Source organism: Pelecanus crispus, chromosome 2 (assembly GCF_030463565.1).
Source record: "Pelecanus crispus isolate bPelCri1 chromosome 2, bPelCri1.pri, whole genome shotgun sequence".
In the NCBI taxonomy this organism is placed as follows: Eukaryota; Metazoa; Chordata; class Aves; order Pelecaniformes; family Pelecanidae; genus Pelecanus; species Pelecanus crispus.
Window position 1 is genome coordinate 64,594,986 of NC_134644.1, and position 23,692 is coordinate 64,618,677.

General features: G+C 41.3%; 1 protein-coding gene across 1 annotated transcript in view; it reads right to left on the minus strand.

The window, feature by feature from the left end:
• TNS3 (tensin 3) overlaps window positions 1-23,692 on the minus strand; it is a 121,567-nt gene that overhangs the window by 9,668 nt on the left and 88,207 nt on the right. The window contains 5 exon segments of the mRNA XM_075704756.1: window positions 910-1,005; window positions 3,403-3,534; window positions 6,156-6,242; window positions 6,880-7,523; window positions 9,867-10,038. Coding sequence (XP_075560871.1) covers window positions 910-1,005; window positions 3,403-3,534; window positions 6,156-6,242; window positions 6,880-7,523; window positions 9,867-10,038 — 1,131 coding nt within the window.

Sequence of the window (23,692 nt, forward strand, 5' to 3'; positions counted from 1 at the left end):
ACCTCACATTGGAGCAGGTGGACTTTTCCTAAAGGAACTGTGGCCCTTGGAGAGTGCATGCTGGAGCAGATTTTTTTCCTGAAGGATGGCGGCCCATGGGGAGGGAGAGGGATGGAGCAGCAGCGAGGAACTGTTCTGTAATGACCATACACCCTCCACCCACTTTTGCACTGCCTGAGGTGGGGGTGAGGAGTCTTGGGGGAAGCAGTGAAGTTGAACTTGGGAAAGGGGAATGAAAAGTGTTATTCTAATGTTTATCTTTGTTCCTCACTACCTGAATTACTGATTTTAATTGGCAAAAAATTAAATTAATTTTCCCCAAGTGGAGTCTCTTTTGCTCATGGTAGCAACTGGTTAGCAACCTCCCTGTCTTTATCTCAACAGATGAGCCTACTCATCCTATTTTCCCCTCGTGCCTCACTGAGGAGGGCAAATGAGTGAGCAGCTAGGTAGGTATTTGGCTGTTTGCCACAACAGGCAATGCGCTTTCATCATATCACATTAGGTAGGCTGATGCAGCATAATGTACTTTGTGAATGTCCTACTCCAGTGTCATTTTAGCCAGCTAGTATACAGTATAAATACAGCACAGGACAAAATAAGGCAAAAGTCCTGATCAGTAAGGCCCGTAACAGTCATTCAGCTCAGCTGTCTGCAACAGCATTGGTAGTGGTAGACAAACCTGACCGCTTGAAGCTTGGTCACGTGCATCTGTGCTAGAGTGTCCTGCACATATACTTAAGGTAAATGTGTACAAGGTTCCTATAACCTTAGAATGGGTTCCTACAGGAATCATCAGAACTTGAACAAAGTATTCTCTCATTTGCACTCCATCCAAGTCTATAAAACAGCTCTGGCAAATGCAAACTGTTTCCATTTCCTGTGCCCCTGTGATGCACAGTTACTTACCAAAATATGGTTCATTTGGGCATCCTTTCAAGCGCACCCCCTTGTGAGTGCATTCAATCAGAAAATGCCTTACAAGTTCATTTGACAAATCTCCAACTGTGTTGAAGAAGAAAAAGAAAGCTCATGAAGAGAAGCAATAAACTGACAACAGTCTCACAAATTAGCAGGTCTTTATGAAGCAGTTTTCCACATTATCACCAAATGTTTTATATACAGCATGCAAAGAATACATTAGACCTGCTCCACTGCAAGACTACAAGCTGTAGTAAAAAGGCCATTTTGCAAAAAACAAACAAGCAAATAGCTCACTTTAGACAGAAAAAGGTTTTATGATTGTGACTGACACCCAAATATACACTGGTGTCCAAAATGTCCAAGCATGGTCCCAACTACAGACAGGAACAGAAATCTGGAAAACTAATGGTTAGCAATTTTGATGCACTTGCCCATTAGAAGAACTTGTATCCAATGTGACAAGGGAGTAGAAGTATGATAAAATACTCAGATTTCTAGTGACAGTTCTGCTCGCAGAACTTTTCCAGATTAAAACAATAGAAGATTTAGCTACACAAAGGTAATGATACCAAGTCTCTCAGTGAATTTTTAAGTTTTAAAGTGTTTGCAGTTTTATGCTAAGTCTTTACTCCTGAAAACAAACAATTACATGAAACACTCAGGCTTCACTAGATTTTTAAAGACAGTTTTTATCTCTCAGGAATCTAGAACAAATTGAAATTGTAAAATTGGATGTAATGAGGAGATTCAAAGTCCAAGAGGCATATAAAAACTCCCTCGAGATTTAGCATTCTTTTAAATATATACATACATATGCACACATATAATTAAGACAACTTCATTATTTCTTCAAAGACTGGTTCATAGTATTTCACACTAGACTACAAACTGAACCTCTCTCCAAGTAATTAAAGGGTTATTTCATAGCAACGGGACAAAACTACCCCACCATTCAAAACTTAACAAAAGAGCCACAAACACAAATGCTCCCTTTGACTCTGATCTATCAGCCACAGTCCAGGAAACACATGACATCAAGGGTTGACTTTCAGGCTAATACAGATGAACACATTAATCTGGGCAGCAGAAACTTCTATGCAAGCAAATAATGCAAAGATGACCTTTTCAAATGGCTTACTGTTTGCCACTACGCTCTCACAGTATTAAAAATAAATGCCTACAAGGGTATTTGGGAAGGGGAAGCCTGGAACAAGAAACCCTGCAGGAGACTGAACAAATTTGTGCCTTCAGGGATGAAACAGTGGGAACCAAAAAAGCTAAGAGAAGTGGAAGAATGTTGCAGTCTCAACTAAAGTTTTCGCTTACTACCACTTGCCTGTGGTACAACTAACATAAACTGGCTCTTAAAGGCTAGTGGAGTTTGAACTTTCATGTACTCCTGGACCTCGTTGGTCTGATGATAAAAAAAGATTATTAAAAACACATACAGCCACTCTTCATTTGCCTCTTTGTTGTTGGTATTACCACCCTAGCGCGTCCCTGCTGTCTTCATTAAATAAGACATTGCAGTGGTTCTGCTGACATTTCTTGGCCATAAAAAGAAGGATTACACGGCAAATTTTTATTAGAAATTGTCTCAAGATACCAGATTAGGAGTATAGAATTTAAGTGTGTTATTGTAGTAGAGGACTGCTAACCTTGCCCCAGAGTAAGCATGAAATCTTAAAAAAACCCCCACCCAACAGCCAATCAACCAACCCAAACCAGACAAAACCACACTTCCATAGCCATGACACTAAGAATCACTGCTTTCCTGTGATCTCAGTTGCTTACTTCACCAGGCAGCATGTACTAATGAAACATAATAAGCTTTGTAAAAGGAAAACAGCAGCAATGTAAACCACCCCACTACCCTTGCAGTAGCACAAATGGAGCCAGAACATTACAGATACTGGCTGCTGAGTTTCCATACATTGATTAATGCTTTCCATATGTTCTTCTCATTTTGCCTTTCACAACTATCAGGCACAAGTTATACATGGAGGCACTGGAGCTGGAAGAGTAGGTGTATTTCATCACTTCTTTTAAACAACTATCATCTTTCCTTAGGGAATCTTCTCAGATTTATATCTAATGTAGAACTGACTCAAAATAAAACCTTGGGGTCAAAAATATTCAGCCTTCCAGACAAGCAAAAGTGTTATATGGTGGTATGTGGATCAAATGCAGACTTCTGATTGCTAGGGAGGACCCATTACTGAGACGACACTGATGTTCTATTAGGTTGGTTAGGTACAATACATGCACAGCCACAATGAACATATATTTACAAGCCACAGTGAAACTGTAAAGTACAACAGACATCTTATCCAGTCTCATTTAACAAGGTACCAAATGGAGCCTGCAGTTCAAGTTGCACTTACTAGAAGGGGGGAGGTTCCTCCAGATCATTACCCAGTAATAAGGGCTTCCTACTATGCATGGCTTGTTAAATAATAGATAGAAGGCATACAGTACCTTTCTTGTTTAACTGCAGCACAGAAGGAGGTGGTGTAGCAACTTTCATTGCTAGCCCATAGGCTCCCCGGAAAGAATGACTGTCTCGAACAATGAATGACCCAGGTTCCTTGTCCTTGAGAACAGCAATGGCTGCAAGGGATTCCAGGAAAGAGAGAGAAAAACAGTTCTAGAACAATGCACACACCAAAAAGTACAGAAGTGCAAAACTATAATAGGAGACTAAATGAAATAAGATCCTTTCCTCTGTCTGCATTGCTGTAGAACAGAATATAATCAAGCATATTTGGGGTATCTGAGTGGAAATACCTTGTGCAAATCTCAGACATTTATTTCAAGAGAAGCCTGAAGTACAGATCCCTACTGATTTTCAAACTGAGAAGGATGTGCAGGTCCCACCAGGATTCCTACAACCAGTGCGAGAGCAAGTTGTTTCCTGCTTACATTTTGTGAACTTGCTAGAAGTACGACAGAGCGCATAGCTCGCTCTAATTCCCAGGCTAACTAGACAGCACTGTTTTTCTTTCCCTATGCAGCTTCAACAGGTGGAGCAGATCAGTCTTCATCCACGACCAAGTTTCTGTCCCTGCAAAGCAGACTCACTCCCTTACCAGTTTTAAAGCAAGGGAAGGGATGTAAGTGAATATTTGCTCTTTGACTGTCCAAGCATTTAAATATTTTACATCTATATTCTATGATCTCTGCTGGAAGTGTGATATGAAGTCCTCCCCAGGAGGAACCATGTGCAAGGGAAACTGCTCTTGCTTTGCATGAGTCTGCTGCAGACTTTGAAATCTAGTAGCCCAAAATCTTAAACTCACTTTGAAAAAAGACAAAAGGTTCATCTAATGATTGATCTTAATAAAACCTTAGTGCTTTGCCTTTTTTTTTTTTTAAAAAAAAACTTTTTAGAAATACTTGTGTTTGTTTCCAGAACTTCTAACGATCAGCAAGCTTTCAAAGAAACCCTGGAAAAAGCCCAAATTTGACCCTGGAGTCCTTAACTGTCTGTATACATAGAACATGGAAATCTTGCATATGGGGCATGAAGCCATATTTTGCAAGGCCTGAGCAATGATTACATCATAAACAGACACACACATTTTTTTCCCCATGAAAAAAAAGAGTAGTAACAGAAAATCAGGAAGATGCAGACATAATTGTCTCTCCTGTTTAAGTGAGTAAAGCAAACGCGTATATATTCTGTTCTATTCATCTGTCAGGCAGTGAAGAAAACAACTATTTTCACAACAATCTGTCATGTGTTGAGAGGAGGAAGATAAATATACAGAACTCTGCAATTCAGCAGTACTCGCATAACACTGCTAAACCTGCAGGGAGACAGTAATCATTCGTCACAGGAGCAGTCCATTAAGCATGGGAAAAAAGTGCTCCCTCTCTTCAGCAACAGTATCTTAAAACACTTTTTAAAAGGAACTTTACTTGGTAGGGTGAAAAGAGGCATACTAAAAGGTTGGGAAGATTTTCTTCTCATTTGTTCAAGCAGCTAGGTTTAAACTTCTGTTACAATCTACTCCCATCTCTGGACTTGCATCAAATCAGGAAATTTTTTTTTGCACATTTAGAGACTCAATTCTCATTATGGGTGGGGAGCAGACAAGGGGAAGGGGACTGGAATGAAAGGACCACTAAAACATCATCCAAAGATGAATTAATGATCTGTTTTCTATGATCTTTATTCCCCTGGGCTCATATTTACCACTACACTATAAGAAGCATCCTCAGCATTTGAGAAACTACAAACTAGACAGACATAGCAATTCATCATTTGCTAATAGCTGAAGGCTACTTTGGTTTAGTGTGAACTTCCTTCCCAACGAAGAACTAATTTGTCATTTTTCCTTTTTGGCAATCCCATTTTAAGAATCCCAGTTTAAAAACCTGCCATAACTCATTAAATACAATTCAGTACAGCTGAATATTACAATACGGACACAAGGACCGTCAGACCAATTGCATTTGCAAAGAACCCAGCATGCTTTATTTATGCATTGTTGCAGGGACAAGGTGTAAGTTTGTTTGTTTATACATTTTCACATACATGATAAAAGCTTTCTCCATCTCATTCAATAATACATCTAGATGTACTATATCTGTAATATACACCATGAAGATGATGTTCCATGGGAGCGTTATTTTGTGACCTTTAAGAAATAACGTATGTCACTTGCAGCTGACAATGAACTTTAGGCTACAGAACAACTGGTACACAAGGATGCTTTTATGATGACTTCTAGCTAATGAATTATTCTCTGATATTTAGCATCTCTCAACCTATTATCTGTGCAAAACACACAAGCCTGAGATCATGCCAGAACAGCACACTTGTACTCAAAAGGCTTCTGAGAGCAGACAGTTGTTTGGTATTGTATCACGTATATCTGCCATTCCAAAACCTGGAGCTTTTCAGTAAAGTACATTTGCAGCAGCTATGACACGCAGATTTAAATTACTTTGTAGTTAGTTCAGTTAGGCTAATAATTTGTCTAACTGAATATTTTTTAAGGACTAACTGAATATTTTTTAAGGACTAATAGACTGCCCTCCACTCTCAAATTCAGTCTTTTCAAGTGAGGTTGACTGTGATCAGTGAGGTTGACTGTGGCCCTTCTAGGTTTTTTATTTTGTCTATTATTTCTTTTAGACATCAGGTATGCACCAAAAAAATTTAAGAATTCACCAATTAGCCTTTCTGTGAATGGATATGCCAGAGTATCTATCAGTTGATATACCTTGTTCTCTTGAAATATCTGGCTTATACCAGAACTTGGATGTGTCTTGGACAAATTTTACGGTCACGTGTTTATCAGTTGTGTTTTCTGTGAAATAAAATGAAAAAAAAGTAAAGAAATTTTTTAAATACTAAAGCATTTTTTACTTTTCTTTCCAACTCCCAGTCACCTTAATTATTCAAAAAACTCATGATTATGAGGACAATTTAGACAAACTCTGAACTGTTTTAGAACCAGCAAATATAATACCGTACACTAAGATTCCTAAAGTATTCTTGAAGTTTCATTTTGCAAAACCCACAAAATATGAAAAACTCTTACATTTATAAAGCTGTATTAAATACAAAGCTTCTCAATGGGGTCCAGTGAATACACATCTACATTTTTAACCATTCTTGACACAAGTCTAGAATGGTGCAGAGAGAAGCCAACCCTTATTAAAAGAAATTGGACTCCACACCACTCGCTTGTGGTTTGGCAGTTCAAAAGGTAGGCTGCCCTTGGCTGACATCTAGGGAAGTGCAGAAAGAATTCTGCAGCCTTGTTCTCTGAATAATACATCCAAAGCCAGTGAACTGGCGCCACTTACTGCAAACATTCAAGTCCTCTGTGCCATTTTCATTGCTTTTCTTTCCCCTCTCCCCACTTTTAAAATCCCCCAAATGCTTTTTATAAACGCATATAAAATCTAATGTATGTTGCATTTCTCTGGTGCAGAACTTACCTGGCACTGGGGAAGTGCTTAACATTTTTGAGAAATCTGGGAGGACATTTGGGAAGGGGATGCTGATTGTGCTTCCACTGTGGGGGCTAGAGAAGCCACTTGAAGAAGGTGACACGGAGGCAAAGGAACGGTCTCCTTCAGAGGACCTCTTTTTCTCTGGAAGAGGCGGTTGAGCATCTAAGTTCCCTCCATAGTGCTGCTGAACTGCACTGTTCTGGCTATTGTGTCCAGAGGCCACTGTAAGAAAGTTTTGTGTGAAAAAGCCACTGTCCTCGGCACTTGCCACTGATGAGCTCATGGTTTTAGGAGAGATGTTAGCATTGGCTATGAAAGTAGCTTGTTTCTCCTCTGGGGGGGAGCTACTGCCCCTGTTGCCCCCACTGTAGCTCAGGTAGGCCCGGGCACTGCTGCTGACAGCAGGTTCTTGCTGTGGCTCTGCTGGTGAATTCTCCAGGCTGCTCAGGGTGACGACTTGCAGTCCTGGAGTTTGGAAATGAGACAAGAGAGAAACATCTTGCACGGCGTTTGAAAATTCAGAGGGCCCAAGGTAACCTCCTGGTGACCTGCTGTTTCCCACTGAAAGCTGGAGCGATGGGGAAGCTTTAGGGCTGCTTTCAAGCCAAGGACATTCTGTTGCAGAAGAGCTATCAAAAAAAGACAAAAATTGAAGATAAAAATAAAACAACAGCCAAATCATTCCCTTTAAACATCACTGTACCACCCACACTGCAACAATCATTGAAAGCAATGAATCGCCTCACCTAGGACAACACCTGAGGGTGCTCTTTGGCAACAAGCTGGACCTGGTGATGTAGCTGGATCAAGGGATTCCAGCCCCACCCTGATCACTCAGTGGAGGTCATTACTTTCTGCCTCATCTCACCCTCCACCTAGCCATGCTGATGGGACAGTTTCTGAGTTTGCTCTGTAAACCAGGCCATCAAATTAATCACAGTTAAAAATACTCTTCCTTCCCTCTGTTTGAGAGGGTTACTTTTAATATGTATCAATTCAGTGAGGCTGTTCACAGCATTGCTTCACATACAGTGGTCCTGGAGATCTCTATGTGGTGAGCTGAAGTGCTACCTGGAGAAGAGCAGCAGGAGGCAAGAATTTCTTAAGCCAAGGCTGCCATCAAAGGCAGAGGTTTATGGAAGAAAACTGACACTGGCACAGCAGTTCTTACATACAGAGTCTCTTATGCTCGTTTAAAAAAAAAAAAAAAGAAAAAAGAAAAGAAATGGGCTAAGGAGGTAGTTGTGCACCATCACACAATAAATGAATAACTATGATAAGAATACAGTTCACAAGACCCAACTCTTAGACCAGGTCCTTTTTAATCTAATTTATATTAAAAAAGGAAGGGAGGCAGGTCCAGTGGTTAATTTATTTGATGATGGAATCATTTTGATTGATAGAATTAAATATTTCAACAGCAAACATTAGATTTTTCTACTGGGTAGCAATTCCACCTGCTCAAGTGAAGAACAACAAATATCCTTCTAAACAAGACAAACTAAGCTTCTGATGAAACCATCTGATAAAAGTTTACATTGTCTCCTTGCTTGTAGAAGTGAAATGCCCTTAGTTGGTAGCTGGAAAACATTACCAGCAACATCAAATGTAGAGAAAACAAACTCATTGTGAGATGTGAAGGGAAAAAAGCTGACAGAAGACACATAAAAAAAGAAAGGATTTTTAATTAAAAGGGAACTGTGGAAATAGATACCAGTAGATTTGAATAGATCAAAGTAGAAAGGCCATAAAGAAAGGGAATGGAAGCAAATGGAAGATGACATCACTGCAAGAAAAAAAACCTGCACAGCTGTAGCTATCTGCTAGATGAAAAGTGACAGAAAAAATACTTAGAAAGAAGGGAACAAAATTTTCTAGATAAAGGTTGAAGTAGGAATGCAAACTTGATAATGACTCCATTGCCTGATAACCTTTTAATTCATATCCACTTTAAATGAAATGTAACATTGTTACATTGCCTTCTCCTCAGTCTTATGATTCACATTCATAAATCACAAAACAAAAACATTCTTTCACAGTCAAAGTACTGATTGAAAATGAAATCAGTTAGATGGGAAGATAAATAAAAGATAAATAGGTATCGACATACCTCACTGAGAGCCTGACACACCAACAAACAACATTCCAAATACTTAGGGTGAAAAACGAGGCAATTATCCAAGAACAAGAATAAGATAATTAGCCACAAAGGAATGTTGTTGCAGAGCAATAGAGAAGGAAACCTAATCAGCTGTAACATAACACCTCATCTATTAAGTAAATATAGGGCACAGCTAATGACTGACCGTTCATTGCCGTGGTCTTCTGAACCTTCTAACAGTAACCTGGGACTCCTTGTTTGTTTGCTGTGTTTCCTGCTATTTCTCATCTTATGCTGTAAGCTCCTTAGGACAAGGACTATTTTGTAAATTTATACTATTCAAGCCCTACATGTTTACCACAATACAAATGAGAGATAGTAAAGCCCCTCAGCCTGCTGAGGGGTTGAAAGGGAGTCAGCTATTCGCTACCAAAAACAAATCCTCTGACATTTCACTGACTAGAAACGCATGTACTGCAGTGAGAAGAGTGCTCCCTCTCTCTTATATACAACTTATTCTAATGTGAAACTTCATGATATGCTTTTCAGTAAATTATTAGGGAAGCTGGTTAAGCACACAGGAAAATATGTATGAGCTTGTGCTAGCACATAATAAAGTAACTGAGCTATAAATTCCTATTTATTTCTATATTCCTATTTATCTTTAAAGCTAGTTGTGTCCCTGACATATTTATAAATAACATCTGTGTATGTGGTGAAGGCCAGCTGGTGGACAACATCATCATTAAATGTCACAAGCAAACCCAAAGTCCTTGGACAAATGCTCTGCAATGAAGATGCAAGCGTAACATCTTGGCTGGAAACTATAGTTATGAGAAATAAACAATAACGTAGGAGAATCTTTTCCTACCTTTCTCCCCCTGGAATAGGACTGTTAGTTGAAACAGTACATGAAGATGCAAAACAGCGCTGAAAGGAAGGATCCGTCTGCATGCTGGCCCTCAGCACAGCAGGGTTAGTGCCCACAGCGCTGTCAGACATCACCACAGAGTGGTTAATGGCTTCCGTGTAACTTCGAGATTCTGCAGCAAAGGAAACAAAGTAAAAGACAAGTTAAAAAACAACTCACATTTTTATGAAAGAAGTGTTTATAAAACAACCTGTTAGGACTATAAAGAAGAGTTTTCATCTGTTTGAGCAATAACATTTTATTTCACAACATTACATTGATTGCTGAAAACATCCAGCAGGACAAATGGTAGAGGGAATAAAGATTACAGAATTGCACCACTCACACTGTTTGATCAGGTCTCCAGGGTACATTCTCTAGCCCTGAAGATGAGAACAGACTCGTCTGTTCCAAGTTCTTTTGCATTCCACAGTCCGCAGTGTTAATCAGATATGTCTAGTCAAATGTCCTATATGACTATAAGCACTATCAGTGTGCACTTAAACACTAAAGTGATAGGAAACTGCAGTATTAGTTCAGCCTGCCCATTCAGCCCACTGCTGAATGGGGCAGGGGACCTGGTGGAAAATGACATGGAAAACACTGAGGTACTCAAAACCTTCTTCACCTCAGCCTTTACCAGTAAGACAGGCCTTTGAGAATCTCAAGCCCCTGAGGCCACAGGAAAAATCTGGATCTAGGAAGACTTACCCTTGGTGGAGGAGGACCAAGCAAAGGAGCACTTAAACAAATTGGACATGTCTAAGTCCATTGGGGCCTGAAAGGTTGCACCCACAAGAGGTGAGGGAGCTGGCTGATACCACTGCAAGGCCACTCTCGATAACCTTTAAAAGGTCACAACAATTGGGAGAGATTCCTGAAGACTGGAAGGAAGCAAACGTCACTCGTGTCTTCAAGAAGGACATGAAGGACGATCCAGGGAACTGCAGGCTTGGCTAGCCTAACCTCAGTCTCTGGGAAGGTGATGGAGCAACCAACCCTGGAAACCATTTTCAAGCACATGAAGGCAAAGATGATGACTGAGAGTTATCAGCATGGATTTATGAAGGGGAAATCATGCTTATCCACCCTGATAGCCTTCTTCAGTGAACTGACTAGCTTAGTGGCTAAGGGAAAAGCAGTGGATGTTGTTTATCTTGACTTTAGTAAGGCTTTTGTCATGATCTGCCATAACATCCTCATAAACAAGCTGACAAAGCATGTGTTAGATAAGTGGACAGTGAGGTGCATTGAAAACTAGTTGAATGGCTAGGCCCAGAGGCTTGTGATCAGCTGCACCAAGTCCACTAGGAGGCAACTCACTAGCATTATACCCCAGGGGTTGATGCTAGGGCTAATACTGTTCAACACCTTCATTAACAACCTGGATGATGAGATAAAGTTTCATCAGCAAGTTTGCAGACAATAGAAAAGTGTAAGGAGGGATTGATAAACCAGATGGTTGTGCTGCATTTGAAAGCAGGAGAAATTGGCCAAGAGAAGTCTCAAGAAGTTCAATAAAGGGAAATGCAGACTCCTGCACCTGGGAAGGAATAATCCCAGGCACCAGTACATGCTGGGGGCCGGCTGGAAGAGAGCTCTGCAGAGAAGGACCTGGGGGTCAGTTCTGGTGAACAGCAAGCTGACTATCAGCCAGCAATACAACGGCATTGGCAAAAAAAAAAAAAAATCATGGCAAAGGCAGTCAACAGTATCCCAGACTGCATCAGAAAGAGTGTGGACAGCAGGTCAAGGGAGGTGATCCTTCCTCTCTGCTTAGCACTAGTTAGGCCACATCTGGAGCTCTGTGCCCACTTCTGGGCTCCCCAGTACAAGAGAGACAAGTCCAGCGCAAGGCCACAAAAATGCCTGGAGCATCACTGGGACTAAAGCATCTTTCACAGAGGCAGAGGCTGAGAAAGCTGGTACTGTTCAGCCTGGGGAAGAGAAGGCTCAGGGGTATATTATCATTGTGTGTAAAAGCCTGATGGGAGGGAATGAAGATGAGGGAGCCAGTCTTCTCCCACTCTTCTGCTCACGAGGAGAAAAGGATAGAACTGGGGTTGAAAGACAGTTGAGCAGCACAGAGCAGCATGGGGTTTAGTTACCAGCACAGCTACAGATTTCAGGTGTAACTTTGTTCACACCACACAGACAAAAAAGTAAAACAGCTGTAAACTTTTCTAATAGCTTGCAAATAGCATCAGAGTAATTGGTTTCTAAATTGATTCAAGTCTGAACTATGTCCAACTTAATTATACTGGACAAAAATACTACGGGATATCGTTAAAACGGATGCATTTGGATGAGGAATAATGTGGATGCTATTACTGAAGAGATTTATACAGGAACAGTTTAATCCCTTTCTTTACAGGTACATTTTACTAACCAGTCAAGCACTAATGAGGATTATATTTAATTATTCTGGTATAGTCTAAAGCAATCCAACAACTATTCACATAAGGCCAGGTTCAACATCACTATTTTCTACCACAGAAAAGGCCATGCACTAAGATACCGCAAATGTCTGTGCATCTAAATAGCTTCATACACCTGAATGGTTCCATTGACCTCAACATTCACAGGGCTGGAACCCAGTAAGACAATCACAGATGAAACAATCTCTAATTACTGTCTCTTGAGTAGATACACTTCAAAAGATTGAGGGAGAAAAAATCCACAAGAAAGTTACGGAACAATTCCAGTCCTACAAAAAGTTAAGATATGTTAATGATCATGTAGCTTTTCCATAAAGAAATCTTTCTAATGTAAAGAGGAAGGTTCTCACTATTTCTGTGAGCTCCACTGAAACAAGTCTAAATAAATCTTCTTTTCCCTTCAATTCATGGCAGAGCCTGGCTCTGCTATTATTTGAATGAGGAGGGTGCAAGGTACTTAAAAGAAATGCCTGAGATAAGAAAATCTGCAAATCACTGCCCTGTCTGAAAACCATCTGAATTCCTCACATAGCACACATACTGTACAGAGCAAACATTTAATTGGATGAGGGAAACATTAGAAAACTGCAACACTGTCTTTTAACTATATCCATTACTTTAACTATATCCACGCCAGCCATAAAAGTGAATGTTAAGGAAATACTGCAGAAATGTGTGTGGTGTGGAAGAGCTATAGAAATCTCAATCTGTATCTATCTAATAGATCAGATAGATTACAGTGATTCCGATACTGGTGCAAACACAGTCAAGAAAAAGCTGGCTGCATAAACCCATGATTTAGGCTACAGTCCTACTGAAATCAGTGGTGCTTATTTACGCAAGTATTACAAAGATTGACTGTCTACCCAAGTATTATAAAGCTTGATGTTAAACCTTGAGCAGTGATTTCAATATATAGTAAAGTAATATTACTTGCCTCCCCAGAAACACAACTTTCACTAGGCTAAAAGCAGATGAATCTACTGAGAGCAGCATCTGTAAGACAAATTGTAAGCGCAACAGACATCTCATCTCTGCACATAAACCTGCAGATGCTTCCCAATTATACTGCAGGCTGAGATGATTCTGCTACTTATGGGAGAAGTTAATGCATTCTCTGCCGGCATGGGAATTATGATTACAAGCATAACTCCATACACTTGCTTGTTTTCATGCCTCTGTGTCTGTTCACCTGATGCCTGACTATATAGGGGAGTCACTGGACTCCAGTTACCAAGAACCCAGGGGCAGTAAGGGGAGCGGCACTCCTGAAATACCTTAAAATCTTCTCCCACTCTAATGCGATTTCACCTATGTGCATAAGAGTTAATCTAAAGCATTTAGACAGAAAAGTCCTCTCTTTCTCCCACCAATAACAGCACTTGCTTGAAGAAATGGACCAAGATTTGCTTCTCCCTTGTTTCAGGCCTTGGACTGTTGCTATTACCCTTAGAGCACCAAACGCTGCATGAGGGAAGGACCGCTGTCATGCTCACAGATGAAGCATTTCTTTTCATACCCAATTTTCACAGGTGTAAAACACTAAACTACGAGTGAAAAGCCACTGGCAGCCAGGCAGGTAATCTGCAGGAAGAAGGCAAACTCTGTGCAACTCTTCCCAGGCTAGAAACAAGTGTATCTGAAAGGCACTTCCCATGAAAGCAGCTCTGTTTATATTTCGATTAAAAACAAACTTGCTGAATATTTCAGCTATGTCCTCTCTATTGTCTGATGCAGAGTCCAGACTCACTGGTCAGCTGTTAACCCTTTATTTCATGGAATCATTAACTCAGTGCAATAGGTTCTCATAGCTTCTACAGATTTCTCTATGCACGGTACAAACTCCCCTTGGTGTATTTGCTGCAAAGCATCCGTGTTTCTTGCTGCAGGCCCCTACTAAATCTATGCCATTATATCTGTGAGAACACTGATAACACAGAAGTGCAGCTCCTTACTTAAAGGAGTGACATGACAAAACCAGGATCATTCATGTTCATATCTCTTCATGCACCTGGGTCAGACCTGCATATCTACATTTACTATCACTGATCATCAACTTTACAGGCAGAACCTAAGAGAGGAACTGGATTCTTTGCATCATACACTACTGAAAAGTGACGTCAGGAAATAAATGAATAGTACTGTGCCCACATGCAAGGCAGAAAAATATCCAGCTCACTCTTCTACTGTCCTGCTTGGCAGCAAAGGGCAAATACTTGTAAAATTTGCAAGCTTCTTTCAGTTGTAAGCAGAAACTCCTGGATGTGCCTAGGACACAGCTATATAAACTAAGATGTTATAGATTAACTTGTATTTTAATCCACTAAATCTGTTAAAACAAAAAAGAAAAAGGAACCTGAAAAAAAATCCACCAAATAATCCCAGAGTGGCTTAACCCACGCCATGGTCCAGATAAAAGGTATGTAAAAACGTTCCTTTTCCTCTTTCTTGTAGCAGCTGAAGGGCAAAATCACCTCATAGCTTTGCAGAGAACGGTCCAACAATGGCAGGGAAGTGAAAGGAGCAGTTATTCTACTATCATAGCTTGTATTTTAGCAGCTTCTCATACATTCCCATCTTTGTAGTTCTTTTTGTGAGAAGGTGATAGCTAAGCTGCATTGCATGAGCTTGAAAACTCCAGTCAAGATCCTCAGTTACATCTTTTGGGGAAAGGAAGCTCTAAGTCACTGTTCCGCCCCCAAAACCCTGTGCTGACCACTCCCAAACTATCTCAGGCCAGCCTAAAAGCTGAATGGACATAAAAAAGCATATTGTTCTAAAGTAAGCCAAAGTAACCAAGCCACTGCCAACCGTAAGGAGCAGCAGAAGGATAAGTAGCTTTGTACAATACTTTTACATTTCACAGTGTATTTCTTGATCCATCCTTTGATGGCTTCAGCAATGATGAAAAAATCCAGCCTAACGAAACACTTCCAAGAAGCCACATCAGATGTGGCTGTGAAACATTCCTTGTATCAAGGCTCTCATTCAGAGATCCCTCCACTTCCACCTCTCAATGTTCACACAAACAGCTGATGAGCCCATTCCTTTAGACAGATTTCCTGACAAACCCATCTACAAAGAACTGAAGGCATCTAGGAATGTAATGGAAGAGCGTTTGGTATCTTCTCTACTTAGTAGAAGTATTTTTTTGGTTTTGGATGATTGCATTCCACTAAGGACTTGATATTTCTCCCAGGACTCACCTTGGACTTGTCCTACCAGACAAGCATTCTCAAGATGTCCTCCCCTTTGAAATGCCTCTGAAAAAAAGCACACAGTGCTCCACAGCATTCACCAAAAACTCCATGACAGCAGCTTGGCGTCCAGCTGGCTCCAACTACCATTTGGAGTTTACATTACTGCCAATGTAAACTCCACCAGAGTGCCGAGCTGTTCATCTCTCCTTCCCACATCTAGAGAACTGTAAGTTTCTATGACAATAGTCTCTGCTGATACAACTTTATTTTATCCAGGAGACCAAGGGTCAAAACATGACCACTCCCCTTTTCCAACATTAAATTTTATTACTCATTAAGCAAGTTACTCTGCCATTCACCTGAATGTCTTGCAGAAGATTTGGGCTCAACTTAGAGCTCAGATGTTACACATACAAGGAAAGGTAGAGAAGAAAACCCTAATCGTTAGTATTAAGCATCAGAACAACCTATCTAGAGACACAATGGATGGCTTGAAGTACATCAGTAAGTCAAAAATTACCGGATGAAGATCTTAAGCACTTTTTATGAAAGAGGTTTGTTTAGATATATTTCTTTCCAAACCTTAAAATCTACAAAAGGAAGAAACTGGAGAAAGCTTTATCAGGGAAACAATCAATGAAAGCAAAAACACCAACAAGCAAAGTACAGAGCTAATGATACTGAAAAGTCACAATTTCAGTCCTTCTAGGACATTTTGCCAGTATTTCAGCATGGGAAATGTTGACATACAGATTAGTTGGAAAAATCACAGTTTTGAAGAAAAAACTGGAGCAAGGAAGAGAGCTTTAGTGGAAGAGGTACTGACGTGCAATGTCCAGTGACAGCTAATTGCACTGGACGAAGCGAAAAGGAGCGCACAATTCCAACTGCACAGTGTGAGTATGGAGTAGCAGAGGCTTATGCTACTATGTAAAGCCAGAAACCCTGGAAGCAGTGAATTCATGACAAAAGGATTTGGCTCCCTGGCAAAAAGAGTCCCTCCAGCAGCTGACAAGAACGCTAACAACAGAATTGGCACCGGTGAAGTGAAGGAGCTCCTTAGCAACCTTTACAGAGCTCATGGGGAAGGCAAGAATTAAAAACCCTGCATATGGAAAAAGAAGACAGCAAGATGGCCCACTTGAACCAGTTTACAAATTAACACCTTTCCAAGTCCATTAGCATTGGAAGGTTCTTACGGGGCAGTCATCCTCCCTTTCGCTCTCTCTCCTGCTTTTCCAAATGCTAAGGTGCCAAAATCATTAAGAGAGACTGAGATAATGCTGAAACTCTCTCTTGCTTTACTGAAACTTTGACCTTTTATACTTGCTATATTCTGCTTTCAATTTCGCAAAAATACAGTGAACCAAATTATTCCCTTCCATGAAAACCCATCAACTTTGGTCCCACTGTTCCCTCCTTTCTGTAGAATACGTGGAAATCAATAAAAGATGCTTAAGATCTTGTCCTTTATTAATTTCAGCTGCCAGGGAAGGGAATAACTTTATTACCTCTTTTGCATATCCTACCTTTTCCAACACAAGTTGTTCCACCTCTCATTCAGGGCTAACTCCCCCAAGCTGTTGCTGCTAGCCAGCTTCCACCGATATTTCTTAATTGTTTCAAACAAAGAGCCCCGAGAACAACTAATTGACGGTATTACTGTTTCTCTTGGTTGAGAAGAGTTAAAACACAAGTAAGCTAACCTAAGCCACATACACTGAAAGCAAAACCCCTAACAACTCCAGGCAGCAACAAAACACCTCCCTGTTCATTGTCTCAAAAAAGAAGTTAATTGCTTTATGCTCTTCACATTTCTGATAGGATAGATTTAGAGGGTTTATATTTTAGAAAACAAGTATCTGTTAAGAAACCTCCCAAGTAACAACTTGTAGACTGAGATAATGATTGCCATCGTTGGCTTGCTTTTCATTCTGGCAATCTCCCCCCAGGACCTGCAGCAGGAGGAACATGGCCAGCAGATCAAAGGAAGCTGGTTATTACCCCTCTGTATGTGATGCTGAGAAAGCTTCACCTGGAATACTAAACTCAGTTTTAGGCCACCAGTTCAGAACGTGAAAAACTGGAAGGGATCCAGTAGAAGGCTACCAAGACGACCCACAATGACAGGATGATGGAGCTGGGCTTGTTTAGTCTGGAGAAGAAAAGCACCTACATGGGGAATCTAAAAGCAGCCTAAAACTAGTAGAAGAGGGTCTCTTCTCTACCAGAAGAGAAAACAGAGCCAAATTCTTCTCAGTAGTGACAGACAAAAAGGTCTTGGGAAATTCTCACTAGAAATCAAAACCAGCTTTGTCACTATGGGCAGTGCAACACTGGAAGAGGTTAACCAGGGCTGGAAACCTCCATCAGGAGGGGTTTTACTGACTCAGGCAAAGGAGGCTCCAGTACTTGTAATGGTCTTGTTCTGAGTCACAAGTTGAACTACACATCCCCCAGAGGTGCTTTCATTTTTTTCATTTCTATCTTTCTATGGTAACACTAACTTCCTCATGCAGAAGAGTCTAACATAGTCATTTCCAAACTTTTTTAATTACATACCACATCAACAAGAAATTTTTGAACATGCACCCCTACTATATGTATATTTATTATGAATTGTATACACGCACTACTGAACTTCTAATATTTTCTTCCCACACTCTAATGGATTGCCCTGTGCATTACCTGGGGTGCACACATCCCACTTCAGAGACCACTGGTCTAACACACTGACAGGAAAAAAGGGCACGCAGTTAAGGGATAAAAAGAGGGAGTTTTATTAGGGGGTGGAGGGGTGAGTTTGGGGCTTTTTTTTTAATGGATGGAACAGGGGCAGTTTCTCTGTTGGCCTGGAATTTGGTGGGTTTTATGCACATCCATAAACTCTTCTTCACAATTGCCTATGTTCTTTCAGAAGGAGAACATATCATAAGCCAAAATCATCATGAAGACACCTGCAGTTCTCCCACTTTTCAAAAATCCACCAATAGCAAACAGATACAACAGGGTTTTTTCATGCTTGTGAAGGAAAAACTAAAGTTACTATTGCTTGGAGATTCTGCTAATGCCTGTTTGAGTAGATCAATTCTCTTTGTAAGTAACCAAATCAGTTGGGCTGAACCTGGAGAAGCTATAAAGATGGTTGCTCTAGCAGCCACATACTAACTTCTCTGCACTAGAAAGATCAGCTTCAGTTGCTTTGTTAAACGGTACCGAGAAGGATCTCAGTGGAATACGTATTACATGCTTGGCTCTTACAGAAAACACAACCATGTGGTGGCTGACAACCTGGGAAACAAAACAGCAAATCTGGAGACGCAGTAAATGTTTCTCAGACACATTTATTTGGTGGAAGAAATAATGCATTCAACAGTTAGAACCCAAACTGCTAGTAATGAAAAGGTAAGCTACACTGCAGTAGTGCAGGCTTCTAACTTCATGCAATTATTTATTGTGTGCATTTAGAAAGTGTTCACTGTGTTTTGGGAACCTTTGAAATGTCTTTAGAATAAAAAAAAAATCCATTCTTGCTTTATGACTAAAGAGGGCTGTAAATCAGCCATGTTGCCCCTTGAGGAAATATCCTTGGCACAGCAGCCCTGCCCAGCAAGCACTGGGTGAGCAAGGCTGGCGCTTTGCCACCTCCATGGGAGATTCTGGCCTACTGGCAAGATACATGACAAGAGTGGGTGCACACTGGGTCATTCCTGTGTTCCGGCAACTTCTAGCTCCCATAACGGCCCACAGAGGCTCCTGCTAGTAACAAACAAATGCAGCCTCTGAAGCTGTGCCAGGGGTCAGCTTATCTCCAGGCAACCCTAGGATCAGGGAATTAACTGCACTTACCCTCTGCCCCTGTCTGCGCAGGGATATGCATCAAAAGGATGATTTACCAGACCCCATTTTCCCCCACCCACAGGCCCTGCCCTGAAGATCTCACTATCCAGCTTCTTTTCTACAGAGGAAATTGACATTGCATTGACAGACCCATACACCGTTTTACAGATGCTCAGTATCATACATTCATTCAGAAACACCAAAATACAAATAACTCCTATTTGCTGAATAGAATTTGCAAATACAGCGTCTTCAAAGCAGTAAAATTCTTATCATGCCTTTCTGAAGGACTTCCTTACACTAATTTATTTTCCCAAATAGTACCAGGAAAAGAAAAAGAAACTTCCCCAGGGACTAAAGCAATCAGTTGCACATGTCTTCTCATGTATTTTAAAAGATCTTGCAGATGCTCTGCTATTGACTTTAAGCATAGCTTTGCTGTCTTAGGAATGCAAATCAGCTGCAGAGGCATCTCCTCAAGCCATCCGGGTCACATGCAAACATAAAATGTGACATTTTAAACACTCTTTAGTAGAAAGCCACGGTCAGTCCACAATGCATAAACAAGAGCGCTACTATTCTGCCTTTAAGTACAGCAGATCATTCAGTAATGAACAAAAACAAATCCAACAAAACAATTAGAATATAATTATTAACATGCCCGCACTAAGTTTTCACAGCATATTAGTCAAGTGGCTTGAGAGACAGCCAATTCCATTCTTACTGTGGTTTATCTCATAATGGAATTTCAGATATTTGCATTGCTGAATATGACAATTTTCAGCAAATTGTAAAATTAAACTGCAATAGTTTTAGAAGGGAAAAACGACACTAGGAATCAGAAGCGTACAAACTGGTACCTTCAAAATGTAAAGTAATACTTTTTCAGGCAAAATACCCTAAAAGACCAAGTACCTTTCAAGAAGAGAGAGCAAAATGTCTACCCCATGCTCCAAAGTTCATTAGCTATTAAATTTTTTTGAGATATGGGCGATGCAGGTCCAGGTTGTCTGTGCTGAACTGAAAAATGCAACTCATGTCTACTGACAGACACACTGCAAAGCCAAGGCAAAGGGGGCAAGGGTGAGGGTAAAGGGGGCAACTGGAGCAAATGCTGAGTGAAGAAGGGACTGAACTTGGGGCTGACTTCCTGGCATTCCTTAATAGCATGAACTTATCAGTGAAATTTTAAATTTTGTGGTATGATCCTATCTACTCTTCATAAGGCAAACAAGAGGGAAAGAGGAAGTTTTAATTCCCCTTTTCCTGTCTCAGTCCAGTTGCCCAGTGCCAGCAGGCACCAGAGAGGTCCAAGTATGCAGCTTTTGACGTCTGAGGAGTACCTACCTAGCAGGAGGCATGGAAGCAATCAAACTGATGTTTGGATCTTCTACCAAAAGTCTCACTTCTTCTTCTATTGTCAGAAAAATTCTGCCTAAATGTGACCCTCTTCAACCTGTTCACTTTTCTGCAGTCACTTGGCCTGTAACAAATGACTGAACCCAGCTCACTGCACCTCAATACCAAAAGAGTGCTGCTTTTTAGTTTTGAAGTAGTATACCTAAATCATTTTCATTTTAGAACCAGAAAAGGAAGGGATTTTTCAGAAGCTGCTTTTAATAATCTGGAATTGAAACAAGTGAAAACCAAAACCAACCGAAACTCAGTTCAGTTTATCTTCAGTATTGTTCACTATCACATAACAGGACTGAGAAGTGAAGCTATTAGGCGTTTTCTTGGTCAGTCCGTCTCTTAAAAATTGTGATTCGGCAACTCTCCTTTTAGGGTTGCAGTCCTTAGACAAGCATCTGTTGCTACTGGCTGAAAAAAATTGTTTGCATTAAGGCCATAAGAATCAGGCTCTTTATTCTGGTTCATCCTGCACATCATACCATGCAACATTTGGCTGCTATAAGACTGTATTACTTTTTGATGGAAAATTCAGATCTGGACTAAGAAAGCGAGAGTATTTTACATGTACTGCCTGAATTAAAAGAACTACTCTGCCAGCGCTAGTGGCACAATACGCTGTTTTTCTCATTAAGCAAGAAAGCAGGAAAACTATGTGACAGCTCTCGTTCAGTAAAGACTTAATGTTTACAAAATCAGTTCTTTTTTCATGTTTTTGAAACGAAATTTAATGCTGCTATAACATTATATGCATGCTATAACACTAGGAACTCCTCGGGGAGGGAAAAGAATCAGCCTGGACAAAGTTTTTGTACGTAGTCAGCAATCACGTATGTTACAGGCAGTCCCCACTTCTACTATGAAAAAACCCACCACCACACACAAAAAATTCTAAGTCTTCCTCAGCAGAAAAGTAACTTCACAAAGCTCACGAACCCTGCCTCACATCCTCTGTCACTGCGTTAACGATGACAGAAAAAAAAGCTCATACTGACAAAACTCCTTGTCCGCAAAGCTTTTCAGTTTCTCTGTGGACTCCAGATATTGCTACATAACCACACAAGGGATAATTGTTCCCCCGACTTCTTTTCTTCAGAGCCTGCAACCAACAGAGCAGCATACCGCATGCTCTACCAACCCCCGCGCCCCCCGAGCTGCGGGAGCGGGCCGTGCCAGCGCTGGCAGCGCGCTGCCGAAGCGCTGCGGTGTTCGCTCTATTTAACCCCCGCCTTCCCCCACTTCTCGCACCCCAGGCAAACGCACCCAGACACAGCGCAGATCACGTTTCCCTGCCGCTGCGCGCTGCCGGGAACGCGGCCAGTGAAAGACAAGCCCCACAAAAACGAGTTTTCAGACTGAGGAAAACGCACAAAAACGAGGGAGGGCAGGAAACCAAGAACCTACCTATGGAAGCCATCATGACAGAAGCTCTCTCGTGGAGCACGGGCTCTGCGAAATCTTTGTTCCCTCCTGCTGAGCCGGGCGCGCCGCATGCTGTCTGCGGCTCAGGGGAGCACAGCAGCCAGGCGAGCCGCTCCGCCACGCAGAGGCTTGGGAAAAGCCATTTCCTATATTTGCCAGCTGTAATACCATCTGCTCTCCCCCGCGCGTTAAAACTTCACAGCAAAGAGGATTCCCGTGTCTGCAGCGAAAAAAACCCTAGGCTCCCGCTCTCAATACAGCCACTCGGCTGAAGACAGCCAGAGTTCACTCCATCCAGGCGGAAAATAATTCCCTGATCGTTGTTGGGCTAGCTCTGCCGCTCGCTCTTCAGCCAGGCTGCCCGCTCAGTGCATCCCTGCTCTGCTGACTCCACCTCATTTGCCTTCTATTCCTCCCCCCCGCCCAGCTCTCCCCGCGCCCGCCAGCGCAGCGCCTGGGGAGCCGCAGGGGCACCTCGGGGGTTAAAAGCTCGCTGCCCTTCTCTGACTCCCAGCACACAAGCCGCGGCGTTTCGGGGGGGGGTGGGGGGGAGGAGAGTTGTGGGGGTTGGTTTGGGGGATTTTTGTTTGTTTGTTTGGGGTTTTTTTCGGGGTGTGGGTTTTTGGGTGTTTTTTTAAAGCAGATGTCCAGTTCCCCCACCACTTCATTTCACCTCACAGATTTGTTTCTTTCAGAGAGATACAGGACACGAAACTGAGAACCGACAGATAAGTGCTTTTTAATGTGGACCAAAGCCCAGCTGCTCTACAATGCCAAACTGGCTCAACACTCTCTGATAAATTTAGCATCCAGAGCTCTGAATAAAGTTTGACTCACTTCCCAAGATTTCTTTTTCACAAAACACCACGTGCAACCCTACTGTGTTGCATTCAACATCACCCTATCATTGTTCAGGGCAGATTTTATTTATGGGTCAGGAAGATGAGTGGAAACGCTGCAGCGCTGCAATGAGCTCAGATTGTTCTTCAGTGTCCCAGGGCACCGGATTTTCTGAAAGGATGACTATAGGAAATTACTTGATATGACAGAAACAAATACGACAATTAAAAGCTTTCCTGTAATCAAGTACTCAATTGCTGTCAAAGTTCGAACAGCAACATTTTGAACGTGTACTAAACCCTTTTGAGAGCTTTTAAATATCCAAATTGGCTTGATTATAGAGATGACTACTGGGAAACTAATTAGAATTTTGCTTTCTTCCACAGACCAAAAGGTAAACTAAATCAAACTATTCCTTTATAAGAATATTCAGTCCTACCACTGATTTTCATCATAGCAGCTGCTCCTATTAAATAATTTCATAATGGTTGCACCTAGGAGACCCAAATAGCAAGGACTAGTTGTGATATACACCATACCATCAGGTAAAAAATGAGGGACAATCCTTGCCACAGTAGCAGAACAGGTTATTAATGCAGCAGTCCAGAACTGCTATCAGTTACTTTGATTAATTTAT